Raw genomic sequence first — 13,506 nt, 5'->3', positions numbered from 1 at the left:
GTAGGCAGGGTCAGGCAGAAAGAGAGGAGGAAGCAGGCTCCCTACTGAGCAGAGAGCCTGATGCGGGGCTCGATCCCAGGACCCCGGGATCATGACCTGAGCCAAAGACAGAGGCTTAACCCACTGAGCCATCCAGGCACCCCTATTATTGTATTCTTCTGCAATCTTTTCTTTTTTAAAAGATTTTATTTATTTACTTGAGAGAGAGAGCACGAGAGAGAGAGTGAACAAGCATGAGTCGGGGGGCAGAGGGAGAGGGAGAAGCAGGCTCCCCACTGAGCAGGGAACCCGATACGGGACTCGATCCCAGGACCCTGGGATCAGGACCTGAGCGAAAGGCAGACACCCAACTGACTAAGCCACCCAGGGGTCCCTTCTGCAATCTTTTCTGTTTTAAGGAGAAAAATAACAGTATTTAAAATTCAGCGCCTGGGTGGCTCAGTGGGTTAAGCCTCTGCCTTCGGCTCAGGTCATGATCTCAGGGTCCTAGTATCGAGTCCCACATTGGGCTCTTGCTTGGAAGGAAGCCTGCTTCCTCCTCTCTCTCTCTGTCTACTTGTGATCTCTCTCTGTCAAATAAATAAACCTCTTAAAAAATAATAATAATAAATAAAAGAAAATAAAATTCAGGTCAATCTACTGAAGACACTTAAGCTGAATGGCGAAAGAATTCAGGTAATAAAAATAAATTCTCGGGGCACCTGAGTGGCTCAGTGGGTTAAAGGCTCTGCCTTCACCTTGGGTCATGATCCCAGGGTCCTGGGATCGAGCCCCACATCAGGCTCTCTGCTCCGCAGGTAGCCTGCTTCCCCCCACCCACCCCCGTGCCTGCCTCTGCCTACTTGTGATCTCTGTCTGTCAAATAAATAAATAAAATCTTTTTAAAATAAATAAATAAATAAAATAAATTCTCATTATTTTTAGGTAGCCATTCAGGAATTTCCTCCTCATATATACCAATGTTTAAGATATTAAATTATTAAAAATCTGAAAGCAAGTATATTGTACTAGGATTCTACCAAGATAGAAACTATATTTAAAGATATTAAAATAGCCACTATATGATATTAATTTTGTTGAACTACTTGAAAAAGTACTATATGAAGAATCAGTACTTTTAAAACAAAGTTATATCTTAAAAGATTTCTACTTACCAGTTATTACCAGTAGTAGCGTCATAAAAGTCTCTGCACAATCTGGAACTTTCATCTCATCCACATCGGTGATATCCTTATATTGGGACACCCAGGCAGCTTCTGATGAAAGCATAGAGTCCATTTTTTGAAGAGCAACTAATATGCAGAAAAAGGGAATATGTCAATTAAGTAGTTACAGATACTCTTAATTTTCAACACAATTTTTAGGAATGACTTTCCTGTAAAAAGTAAACAAATCCACAATCCCCTACTGGTTGCATTATATTTAACATCCTCTGATTTAGGGTTGAACAAGATACTTGACTTCTCCCTGCCACCCTTACCCAAAATCTTCAAAACATTTACATTGATTAGACAAGCTACAACCAACAGCTTCTACCAATTACAGAAATAATGTAGTATAATCAGTAGGACAGCTAATTGTATAGACTACTGGCTTGAATGCTGCATTCTGGAAACATGTACAGTCTAAGTGTAAATTCAAGAGAAACTAAAGTTTGATGGGAAGCAAATAAGGCAACTTAGTAAACCATGACCAAGAAAAATTCAGATGACTCTAGTTTTCTACCCAGAGCTGGGGAAGAAAAACACCAAATATTAATAACCACAAAAGAAGACAATTCTTCCCACCCAATGGCTACAAGAGCACTTACATTTTCTCTCCACAGTCAACCATCTCTGAAAACAGGTTTCCTCTGACAGAATATGCATACAGTTGGCAAACGTGTCAGGATAGCCATAAACACTGTGTAGCTCCCTTTCGAACAAAAGCACCTCATCCACCAAATGACAGAAGAGACTGTCATCGTAGAGCAGACACGGAATATCAGCAGCTAACTTCTCCAGAACGAGCATCATAAGGCCCCGGGAAAATTCGAGCTGGAAAAAATATGTATGCATAAGGTAATGTAGACAACAGGTTATTTGTGGACACATCCAACTCTAAAATTGGAATGCTTAGGACTGAGTCTCTTACCCTAGCATTTACCGAAGGGCCCGCTTTGTCCAAAATCGGCTGAATCTTCTCATCCAGAAACTGAGAGTGATTCCCAATCCACATAAGCACCTGAGCCAGGTACCATTCAGGCTAAGGAAAGAAGTAAAACAGTTTGAATTCTTAAGTCATTCCAAGTAGAGAGTTACAATTAAAGGGCTCTATTTAATTGTATACAAGCGGTACTTACAAAAATTAGTTGAAAATTCCTAAATGTAAGAACGCAATTTCTGTTCTGAACTTTAAGGTCATGCAAGGCTTAATAATCAAATGTATCCCAATGTATTCCCAGCAAATTCCCAAACGTGGCAGAAATCAATAAACTCATAAAGTTACAGTACCATGTATATTGAAAATGTGGCACTTTGGGGATACCTAGGTGGCTCAGTGGGTTAAGCGTCTGCTTTCGGCTCATGTCGTGATCCCAATGTCCTGGGATCGAGTCCCACATCAGGCTCCCTGCTCAGTGGGGAACCTGCTCCCCATAAATAAATAAATAATTTTTAAAAAATTAAATTAAATTAACAAAATAAGTTGTTTTTGTGTAATTCTCTGGAAATACACAAAATGAGTATTACAAAGATCTCACAGCCTTTAAATTGGTTGGTTTTTTTTTTTTTTGGCCATAGCATTCCAAAATAACTTTTAAACTTGATTTTCTTCTGCTCTGTCTTTTAAAAAAGTAAATTAAAACAAAACAACATATGCCTTAAAATAGATATAATCATAGAAAAATAATTGTAAGTAGCAGCTTTTGAAATGGTCCCTAGAGCCGATTCTACAAACCTTCCAAGTTTTGTTGGGCTAGTATTCAAAAACATTTACTGGGTGGTAAATCACTGTTGTGTGCTAGGTGCTGGAAATACAAACATGAGTAACAAACACCTATAATCTCAGGGACTGCACAGTTTAGGCTTGATGACGGTGAAAGCACTTTAGGAAGCAGTCAACATAACACAATTTTCTCACCTTTCTTACTGCTTCTCTAGAGCTTTAGGTTTATTGCTTTGTCTCACTTACCATTTACTAATTGGTTCTACTCTTCTTTCCACTTACACCCCATCCAAAAAAGGAGGAGCCCCATAAACACAAAAGAAGCCAAATTTAAGAACGAAGGGGATAAAAAAAGAACCAGGAAAAAACTGCTGTGGCATTTGTGGGGCACTGTTTATACTTGGCCCCATACGCTTCACTGTGCGAATTGCTCCTTCAGGTTTATATCAGAAAGAGAAGTGGAAGGCAAGATAGCTGAGTATTAGCTTTTGTGGTTTTTTTTAAAGATTTTATTTATTTATTTGACAGACAGAGATCACAAGTAGGCAGAGAGGCAGGCAGAGAGAGAGGAGGAAGCAGGCTCCCCGCTGAGCAGAGAGCCCAATGCAAGGCTTGATCCCAGGACCCTGGGATCATGACCTGAGCCAAAGGCAGAGGCTTTAACCCACTGAGCCACCCAGGGGCCCCGAGTATTAGCTTTTGAATAGATTGTTAATGCTAAAATGATTTGTGGCCGTAAGGGCATGACATGCTAATGAGTGAGCGGATTTCGACAACCTCTCAAGAAAAGTCCGGAAATAGATCTATTTTTTTTAATGCAAAATTTTTTTTCCTTTTTATTTATTTGATAGAGAAATCACAAGTAGGCAGAGAAGCAGGCAGAGAGAGAGACAAGGAGGCAGGCTCCCCATTGAGCAGAGAGCCCAATGCGGGGCTCGATCCCAGGACCCTGAGACCATGACCTGAGCCAAAGGCAGAGGCTTAACCACTGAGCCACCCAGGCGCCCCAGAAATTTAGATTAAGGACAGTGACAAAATAGGAATTTAACTCTTTAGAGAAAAAAAAATGTGAATAGAATCAGATTTTAACTTAAACCAGAAAAGTACAGACCACTTTGCATTTGCTATTAATAAAAACCAAGGACAAAAGAGTTGAGAAAACATACCTTGCTTATAACATTAGTCTGTCGGTTCCCTCTGAAGTGATACCTGAACCTCTTCTGGAGGGGCGTCAGCATGACCTGGATGGGCAGAATGATAGCCGGGGAAGCAGGAAGACAATATTTCTCTGGAAGTTGTTTTGGCTCAGTAAGTAATTCATCTCTGACAGAGTCAAGTCAAGGGAAAAAATATTTATATGTGTGTATATATGTATATGTGATATATTTTCCCAACAAATATATGATACTAAATAAAATTAATTATAATACAGAAAATGTTACATTACATATAATTTCAATAAAAAGTGCACAAAAATGTTCTTAAAATTAATCTATCTTCCCTAAAATGAAAAATAGTAGTAAGGAACGAAACACATTCAAGTAATTGCTTTATTGGGGCTCCTGGGTGGCTCAGCTGGTTGGTGACTGCCTCGGCTCAGGTCATGATCCCGGAGTCCTAGGTCTGAGTCCCACACCAGGCTCCCAGCTCAGCAGGAGCCTGCTTCTCCCTCTGACCCTCTCCAATCTCATGCTGTTTCACTCTCTCTCTCAAATAAATAAATAAATCTTTAACAACAACAAAAAAAGTAATCACTTTATTAAATTGACACAAAGTTACTAAGATCTTCTCCCAATTGCTTTATTTTTTCCTCCCAAGAGACCTACGTGTGATGTAAACTTGGGTCGGTCATATTTCAGCCTGACCCTCCCCTGCCCCACATGTAATTCACTCGAAAGGAGAATAATCTACCACCCCATGGGTATATAAATATAAAGGTAAGACCAAACCCAGTACCCCCACTTGACTTCTTGGCCACTTTCAAAGTTTTACTCTCCAGCCACGAATCCACTCTTTAAAAAAAAAGCCATTTTAGTAAAGTTTGAACTCCAACAAAGATACGAGGTTTGTAGTTTCAGAAGCTGACAAAACAGCGTCTCCAGGTTAGTGTAGATGTCAGGGGCACTGGCTGGTCGACTCAAGCCAGCAGCTTGAGACTGGGGGGGGGTGATGAAGGGCCAATGAAGTTGGGCCAAAATTTCCTCAAAATCACTGTAACAGAAAAGTAACACACATGTTTCAGTTAAAATACAAGTCACGAAATATCCTTCTGAAAGCAATTACCACGCAATATAATTCCTTACCTTGTAAGCTTATCCTTGAGAATCTTGTGCCAGAATTTAACAGTGGCTCTCATGAACGTGAGAAGATGAGTACAAGATGATTCCTGAAGCTTGATGTCAAGTTCCGCCATGTACGCCAGAATCGAGGCTGCCTCTGGGACGTTATTGGTCATCAGATACTGCTGAATGTTATCGCTGCAAAATGAGGCAAAGCAGACTTCAAAGATGGTTTGTTCAAGAAAATTCCAAATGCAGAAAAACTGTTTCTCCTTCCTGCCATATATCAAGTTACATATAAGGAAAAAGGAAGCACCAGCTAGAAGTGCCTTTTTTACCAATGTGGCCAAAGCTTAAAATGGTTCTAGGTAAGCCAGAAGTCAAGATTTCCATGTAAAGCCAATTAATCAAATTCTTTGAAACCAGCCAAACAGATCCCATGAACTACCATTTTGCTTATTTGCCTTTATAAACCAAACACTTTGTTTAAAAATTAGATGTTGCATGTCAACTATACTTCAAAAAAAATTAGGAAAATTAAAATGAGATATTTCTTCTGATAAAAATACATATTCAAGGGGCACATACATGGCTCTATCAGTTAAGCACCCAACTCTTGGGTTCCTGTGGGGCTCAGTCAGTTAAGCATCTGCCTTCAGCTCAGGTAATGATCTCAGGGCCCTGGAATCAAGTCCTGCATCAGGCTCCTTGCTCACTGGGCAGCCTGCTTCCTCCTCTCCCTTTGCCTGCTGTTTTTCCTGCTTGTGCTTTCTCTCTGTCAAATAAATAAATAAAAATCTCTTTTTTTTTTTTTTGAAAGATTTTATTTATTTGACAGAGATCACAAGTAGGTAGAGAGGCAGGCAGAGAGAGGGGGAAGCAGGCTCCCCACTGAGCAGAGAGCCCAACGCAGGGCTCGATCCCAGGACCCTGAGATCACGACCTGAGCTGAACGCAGAGGCTTAAACCACTGAGGCTTAAACCACTGAGCAGGCACCCCAATAAATAAAAATTTTAAAAAAAAATGGGGTGCCTGGGTGGCTCGGTGGGCTAAAGCCTCTGCCTTCGGCTCAGGTAATGATCCCAGAGTTCTGGGATCGATCCCCACGTTGGGCGCTCTGCTTGGCGGGAAGCCTGCTTCCTCCTTTCTCTCTCTCTGTCTGCCTCTCTGCCTACTTGTGATCTCTATCTGTCAAATAAGTAAAATAAAATCTTAAAAAAAAGAATATCAAGAAACCAACTCATTTAGAAAAAAAAGCATCCAACTCTTGATTTCGACTCAGGTCATGAGATCAAGCCTCTCCCTCCCCTCGCCATGCCCTTGCACGGAGCCTACTTAAGATTCTCTCCCTCTGCCTCTCCCTGCTTGCACTTGCTCACAAAACAAAAACCCATAGCAATTTAAAAAAAATAATAATATTTCATAGCTTAAACTAGGAAAAAGGAAAAAAAAACTTTTTAATTTTTAAAAAATTTTTTAAAAGCTTTATTTATTTGAGAGAGAGAGAGAGTGCAAGAGAGCAGTTGGAAGGGGCAGTCACTGAGGGAGAGAGAATCACAAGCAGACTCCCCACTGAGCACAGAGCCTGACAGGGGGCTCAGTCTTAGGACCTGAGCAGAAATCAAAAATCAGATGTTCAATTGACGGAGCCACACAGCTGCCCCAGAACTCTGTTCTTTAATTAATTAATTAAGATGTTAACATATTTATTTATTTGACACAGAGAGAAAGAGAGCACAAGCAAGGGGAGCAGGAGAGGAAGAAGTAGGCTCCACACCGAGCAGGAAGCCCGACATGGGGCTCAGTCCCAGGACCCTGGGATCATCACGACCCAAGCTAAAGGCAGCCGCTTAACCAACTGAGCCACCCAGGTGCCCGATATGGCTCTTTTAAAAAAGAGAGTACTAGGGATGCCTGGGTGGCTCAGTTGGTTAAGCAGCTGCCTTCGGCTCAGGTCATGATCCCAGCGTCCTGGGATCGAGTCCCACATCGGGCTCCTTGCTCCACGGGGAATCTGCTTCTCCCTCTGACTCTGCCTTCCACTCTGTCTGCCTGTGCTCGCTCTCGCTCTCCCTCTGAAAAATAAATAAATAAAATCTTTAAAAAAAAAAAAAAAAAAGAGAGTGCTAATGAAATGCAGGTGAACATTAGAGAGAACTTAGAAGATGAAGAAAATCTCAGAAGCCCTAAGGAAGCCAGAAATAGAGATTTATCTTGAAGACCTAAAGGAAAGATCTTGCATGTTATTAAAGAAAGAAAGAGCTGTGCTCTACTTGATTATGAATTTGATTCCTATTTCTTTTTTTAAGATTCCATTTATTTATTTTGACAGAAAGAGAGAGAGAACATGAGCAGGGGGAGGCAGATGGAGAGGGAGAAGCAGGTTCCTTGCTGAGCCACATGCAGGACTCGATACCAGGACCCTGGGATCATGACCTGAGCTGAAAGCAGACACTTAACCATCTGAGCCACCCAGATGCCCTGTTTCCTACTTCTAATATGATTTCCAGGCCAAATGTCTCTTATTTTTTTAAAGATTTTATTTATTTAGTTGACAGACAGACATCACAAGTAGGCAGAGAGGCAGGCAGAGAGAGAGGGGGAAGCAGGCTCCCCACTGAGCAGAGAGCCCCATGCAGGGCTCAATCCCAGGCCCCTGAGATCATGACCTGAGCTGAAGGCAGAGACTTAACCCACGGAGTCATCCAGGCACCCCCAAATATCTTTTTTAAACAATTCCAACATAGATAAAAGCTATCTACAACCATAGTCCTATTTTAATTAACCTATTACCTTGGCTACTACAAGAGTGAGGCTTTTAAACAATTTATTCTACTTAATAAGGTTATTAATATTGCCCCTTATTGGTATTATCTTTCAGAGGGGCAAGGGGCAGTGAAGTAAAAAGAAAGAAGGTTTAAAATTCGTTCATTGCAAGTGATTTATCTAAACAAGGAGATGGTCTAAAAGGTTAAGCTGAGGGGCACCTGGGTGGCTCAGTGGGTTAAGCCGCTGCCTTCGGCTCAGGTCATGATCTCAGGGTCCTGGGATCGAGTCCCACATCGGGCTCTCTGCTCAGCAGGGAGCCTGCTTCCCTTCCTCTCTCTCTCTGCCTACTTGTGATCTCTCTCTGTCAAATAAATAAATAAATAAATCTTTAAAAAAAAAAAAGGTTAAGCTGATATCTGGAATCACTGGTAACACTACAACCTTGGGCATATCACTCTTGCTGTATATGTAAAACTCAGATGCAACTCAAAGATTTTCACACTGCACTGACAGGTAAAACTCTTTAAAATCTCGAGAAAAATGCAGGACAAAGTGATACCACATTACTCTTTGGGAGACATAACATAATATATATTAATTGGGATGAATTTACGATGGGACATTAAGACTCTTGGATGGGGGCACCTGGGTGGCTTAGTGGGTTAAGCCGCTGCCTTCGGCTCAGGTCATGATCTCAGGGTCCTGGGATCGAGTCCCACATCGGGCTCTCTCCTCAGCAGGGAGCCTGCTTCCCTTCCTCTCTCTCTGCCTGCCTTTTTGCCTACTTGTGATCTCTGTCTGTCAAATAAATAAATAAATAATCTTAAAAAAAAAAAAAAAAGTCTCTTGGATGACCTTTCCTCCTTAAGTCTTCCAGACAACATGAATAGTTACTGACAGCTTTGGAGCAAGAGTAGTTGAAACCAAGCAGGATGGAACCATGCAGTTTGGAGGGGCTGGGGGACCATATCATGAAACCAAATAATGTGCCAATCTAGGCAGAAATGTTCATTTATATTGTCTGAAAGGCAGTATCAGACACAGTCAACACTGTAACACACATTCAATTCAGAAAGAAGTATGTACTTTTCCCCCTACCCATAGGTAGCAAAACTCTTGTTACTCATCTAAGAATACTGTGTAGCTCTTGTTAGATGATTTCCATTGGGGGCACCTGGGTGGCTCAGTCAGCAAAGCATCTGTCTTCAGCTCAGGTCATGATCCCCGGGGTGGGGGGGGCGGTGTTTCCTGGAATGGAGCCCCACATGGCGCATCCTGCTCAGTGGAGAGTCTCATTCTCCCTCTCCCCCTGGGGTGCGCTAGTGCTGTGCGCTGGTGCTCTCTCTCTCTCTCTCTCTGTCTCTCCCTCTCATGTTCTCTCTCAAATAAGTAAATGCCTTTTAAAAAAACAATTCTCATTGAAAACAATTCAAATTTTAGAGAAAGCAATCCACTTCAAGTGACCATGTCTAAAAAGTAAAAGTAGAGAATATTACCATGTTGAAGAGTTGTTGTATTAATTTGGTTTTATAAATTAACAGTTTTTATTATGTGTTCACAACACAAGTATAGGACTTACAATTTTTACTTAGATTACTTTCTTTCAAATGCAAATTAGGATCCCTGAAAACTTTATGTTCATTCACAATAAAGGAAAAGAATCATTATCATAATGCTATTTTCATAACAACTGGTAAAATTATATTATTATAATCTTTAATTAACTCAATTATTTAATGGCATGCATGCACTCACTAAGACAGAGCCTCAAAGGAAAATAATAATTATGAGAACAAAGAGGCCCTTTTTACCTTAGTTCTTCAATTTGTGAAATCCATTTAAGGTAAGCAAGATGGCGCTCAATCTCTTCAATTTGGCTGATCATGGCCCCAAGATCTTCCATCCAGGGCTGTGCGGTCAGCAAATGGCTGTTAATGGAACTGAAGAGATGAGTTTCTTGCTCCAGAAACTGATTCAGGAATTGCTTTGATTCTTCTGCATTTTTTAAGGCACTCTGAATTCTTTTAGGGATTTCTGATGAAATCGTAAGTACCTGACCATACAAAAAACAAAACCAGCAGCAATCAGATAAAATTTTCAAAACATTTTCTTTAGACTATTACCTTCAAAATACACGTTTGTTCTAACAGAATTGAAAATTGTCAATTACAAGCTTCAAAAGAGAGGTGTGATTTCTGCATCCTGTACCCACCAAACCAAAACACGAAATGCTGCACATGGAGATGTGTGGGGAGCGGCCTGTCGTCCCAGTAAACACCTCTGGATCTGCCCTCATGTAGCTCAGCACTTTCAGAAGGTCCAACCAGAGAATACTTTTATGCTTTATCTACTAAATACTTCGATTCAAAAACAAATGAAGCTCTGATTCTAAAAGTATGAGTATCTGTATGTCCCGAAAGTTACCCAGGTGATTCTGATTTAAGTCCAGGTTGAGAACCACTGACCTGGTAAGATGATAACCAGATAATGCCTTGAGATATGGTATTTACTCATTCTTCTTACAGCACATGGAAAAACATATACAAACATTAGGTATCAATACAATAACAAAGACTATTATAGGGGAATTACAATTTAATCAATACTGATTAGTCACTTTGCACAAGGCCCTGTGCAAGGAACAGAGAAACAAGACAACCTCTGCCCTAAAGCTCAGTTCGTGTGGAAGAGAAATGTAAGCAAATACATCCTGTAATATGGGAAGAATGCAATGAAAGAGAGATGCTAGGTGTAATGGTGACTAAGGTAATGTTTCTCACACCGGAATGTGCACAGGAATCCCCTAGATATCTGGTATAATGCCAACGTGAACTCATTAGGTCTAAAGTAAGGACTGAGATTCCGCGTGTCTAACAAGCTCTCACACTTTGGCCAACAAGGTTTTGAGGTGGTTGCCCGGCTCCTGCACAAACCTTCACAGGATGGGCGGGAATTTTCTGGGGAACTTTGGAAGGAAAGGGAATTCCAGGCAAAAGGAATGGCTCGGTCGCAATCAGAGAACAAAAGAGCTGAGCAGGCACAGAACACAGTTAAGAAAAAAAAAAAAAAAAAAAACATAGGAAGAAGAGATGAGTCTAGATTGGTAGGGAGAGATACGATCACAGGGGCATCTTGTGCCTTAGAAGAATGTGGGCTTTTTCCAACAGACAATGGGAAGCCAGTAAGAGTTTCTTTTCTTTCTTTCTTTTTTTCTTTTAAGTAGACTCCATGTCTGCATGGAACCCAACGTGGGGTCATGACCCTGAGATCAAAACCTGAGCTGACCTCAAGAGTAGAATGCTTAACCAACTGTGCCACCCAGGTGCCCCAAGAGATTTGAACAAGGAAATCATTCAGCTAGATTTATGATTTAGAAAATAAAGTGACAAAATATTATGTTTATTCTCCTATTATTTGCCATAATAAAAACTGGAAACATCAAAAATGTCAACCAACAAGGGCCTGGCCAAAGAAATTATGTACAGTTATAGCTGAATACCATAAAACGATTAAAAAAGAGAGCTCTATATACACTGATATGAAAAGTAGTATATTACATTAATTACAAAAAGTTAAGTGATACATATTTGATGTATGCATATGCTTATATATACATAAAAGCTATTAACTATATTTTATATACATATATATTTGCTTAATTACATATCACACAGTTTCTGTAAAGAATACAAATGAAAGATAGTTAGCGTGGGGATGGGAAGGAAACAGATGATGTGCAAACCGCCATCAAGTGCAGGAGAGGCTGCAGCCCTAAACTGGGGTGAAAAGACACCAGAGACATGAAGGGGGGCAAAAATCTGATGTGTCGGTGATGGGGAGGTGGAGGCAGGATGATGGGCAACCTGGGAGGGCTCCTAGTTTCAGGCCCGAGTGACAGGCAGATGGTGGTACCATTTTCCAAGGAGGGGAAGCATCTTTAGAGAAGAGATGCTTAATTTAAGGTTCAGTAGGGACTTCAGCAGAAGCTTCCACAGTCATCAGGGAAATGAGCCTATCTGGGAAGTGGAGATAGACATAAATAAAGATGACTTTCTAAGGAAGTCTAACAGTAAAAGGAATGAACACCTAGTAAAAGATGAGGGGAGGGTTTTTCGTTTGGGTTTTAAGGCAAACATCTGGGTGTGTTCCTGTGCTGAGGGGACAGGACTGGCTGAGGAGCAGAGGTTCTCACTACAAAAGTGTGAAGCAAGTTCACTCAGGTGGCAGGTGGGACCTGAGGCATGAGGACTGCCTCACATTGATCCTCTGCTGAATTACCAAGTAGAAATGATTGCAGATAAGTTTGTGGGCTGTGGTGTAGACTGTTCCAATAGATTCACACTAAGCGCTCTCAATTTCTTCTTTTGGGAAAGGGCAAAGACAGAATGGCCAGATGGGGTCGTATCTTGGGACAGAATTCTCAAGCCCAGCTGTGGGGAGGAGCAGAGGAGCTGACCTTCCCAGGGAAGGAGCCGTGGAAGCACTGCCAGGTGGGGCTGGAGACCACTCATCCAGGCCAGCCTCCTCGCACTCCTCTGTGGGATTCCTCAGAGAGCCCAGCACAGCCTGCCTGCGGGAGTGGAAGAGGAAGACAGGGAAGACTGGAGGTAGACATGGGGGAAAGACAGGAAGACGGGAGGCTGGAGGTGCTGGGGATGGGAACACAGGACGACTGACAACCCAGGGGTAACACCAACATAGCCACATACAGTTTCCTTAGCCCAACATATTAGCTACAGGATAGAAAGCTTTTATCCTTGACAAACACTGTTGCAAGTACAGGGATCCACTTGTTTTAAGATTACATTCATTGGGTGTTTTAAAAACTATTTTAAGTAATACGTTCACTGTAAAAAGAAAACACTGAAAACACACAAAGATCTGAAGAAAATAAATCACCTGTTGATGCACCACCCAGAAATAACCACTATTATGTTATACTCACTTTCATGTTTTTTCCTTATGAGTGGGCATATGCAAAGTTTGGAATGATGATGTTATAACATTTTTATATACCATGAAATGACTTAGTTGTAAAAGCACTTTAAAGGTCACTGTATGGGGGTGCCTGGGTGGCTCAGTGGATTAGGCCACTGCCTTCAGCTCAGGTCATGATCTTGGGGTCCTGGGATTGAGCCCTGCATCAGGCTCCCTGCTCAGCAAGGAGTCTGCTTCCCCCTATTTCTCTGCCTACCTCTCTCTGCCTACTTGTGATCTCTGTCTGCCAAATAAATAAAGTTTTTTTTTTTTTTTTTTAAAAAAGGTCAGGAGCACCTGGGAGGCTTAGTGGGTTAAAGCTTCTGCCTTCGGCTCAGGTCATGATCCCAGAGTCCTAGAATCGAGCCCCGAATTGGGCTCTCTGCATGGCAGGGAGCCTGCTTCCCCCCTTTTCTCTCTGCCTGCCTCTCTGCCTAATTGTGATCTCTGTCTGTGAAACAAATAAATAAAATCTCAAATAAAAATAAAAATAAGATCACTGTATGAAAAGCTACTTAAAACGTTAGCTGTCATTGTATTTTTGACAGAGAAAGA

The 13,506-nt window shown here is 41.4% G+C and overlaps 1 protein-coding gene across 4 annotated transcripts in view; it reads right to left on the bottom strand.

The window, feature by feature from the left end:
* RINT1 (RAD50 interactor 1) overlaps window positions 1–13,506 on the bottom strand; it is a 34,701-nt gene that overhangs the window by 13,465 nt on the left and 7,730 nt on the right. For 3 of the 4 annotated variants that reach the window (XR_014300839.1, XM_082691883.1, XM_082691884.1), the window contains exons 4-10: window positions 9,786–10,027; window positions 5,229–5,402; window positions 4,987–5,136; window positions 4,092–4,248; window positions 2,134–2,244; window positions 1,811–2,036; window positions 1,155–1,292 (exon numbers count right to left, since the gene is read on the bottom strand). Coding sequence is in view for 3 of the 4 variants with exons in the window: in XM_082691883.1 (XP_082548009.1) it covers window positions 1,155–1,292; window positions 1,811–2,036; window positions 2,134–2,244; window positions 4,092–4,248; window positions 4,987–5,136; window positions 5,229–5,402; window positions 9,786–10,027 (1,198 nt within the window). In the remaining variant the exon portion in view is untranslated. Of the gene's footprint in view, window positions 1–1,154; window positions 1,293–1,810; window positions 2,037–2,133; window positions 2,245–4,091; window positions 4,249–4,986; window positions 5,137–5,228; window positions 5,403–9,785; window positions 10,028–13,506 lie in introns of those variants that run through there. The other variant, XM_082691885.1, reaches the window with a different exon arrangement.

The sequence above is a fragment of the Mustela nivalis genome (assembly GCF_964662115.1).
Source record: "Mustela nivalis genome assembly, chromosome: 12".
Classification (NCBI taxonomy): domain Eukaryota; kingdom Metazoa; phylum Chordata; class Mammalia; order Carnivora; family Mustelidae; genus Mustela; species Mustela nivalis.
Note: the sequence above shows the minus strand (reverse complement) of the source record. Positions and strands in the feature narration are given on the sequence as shown.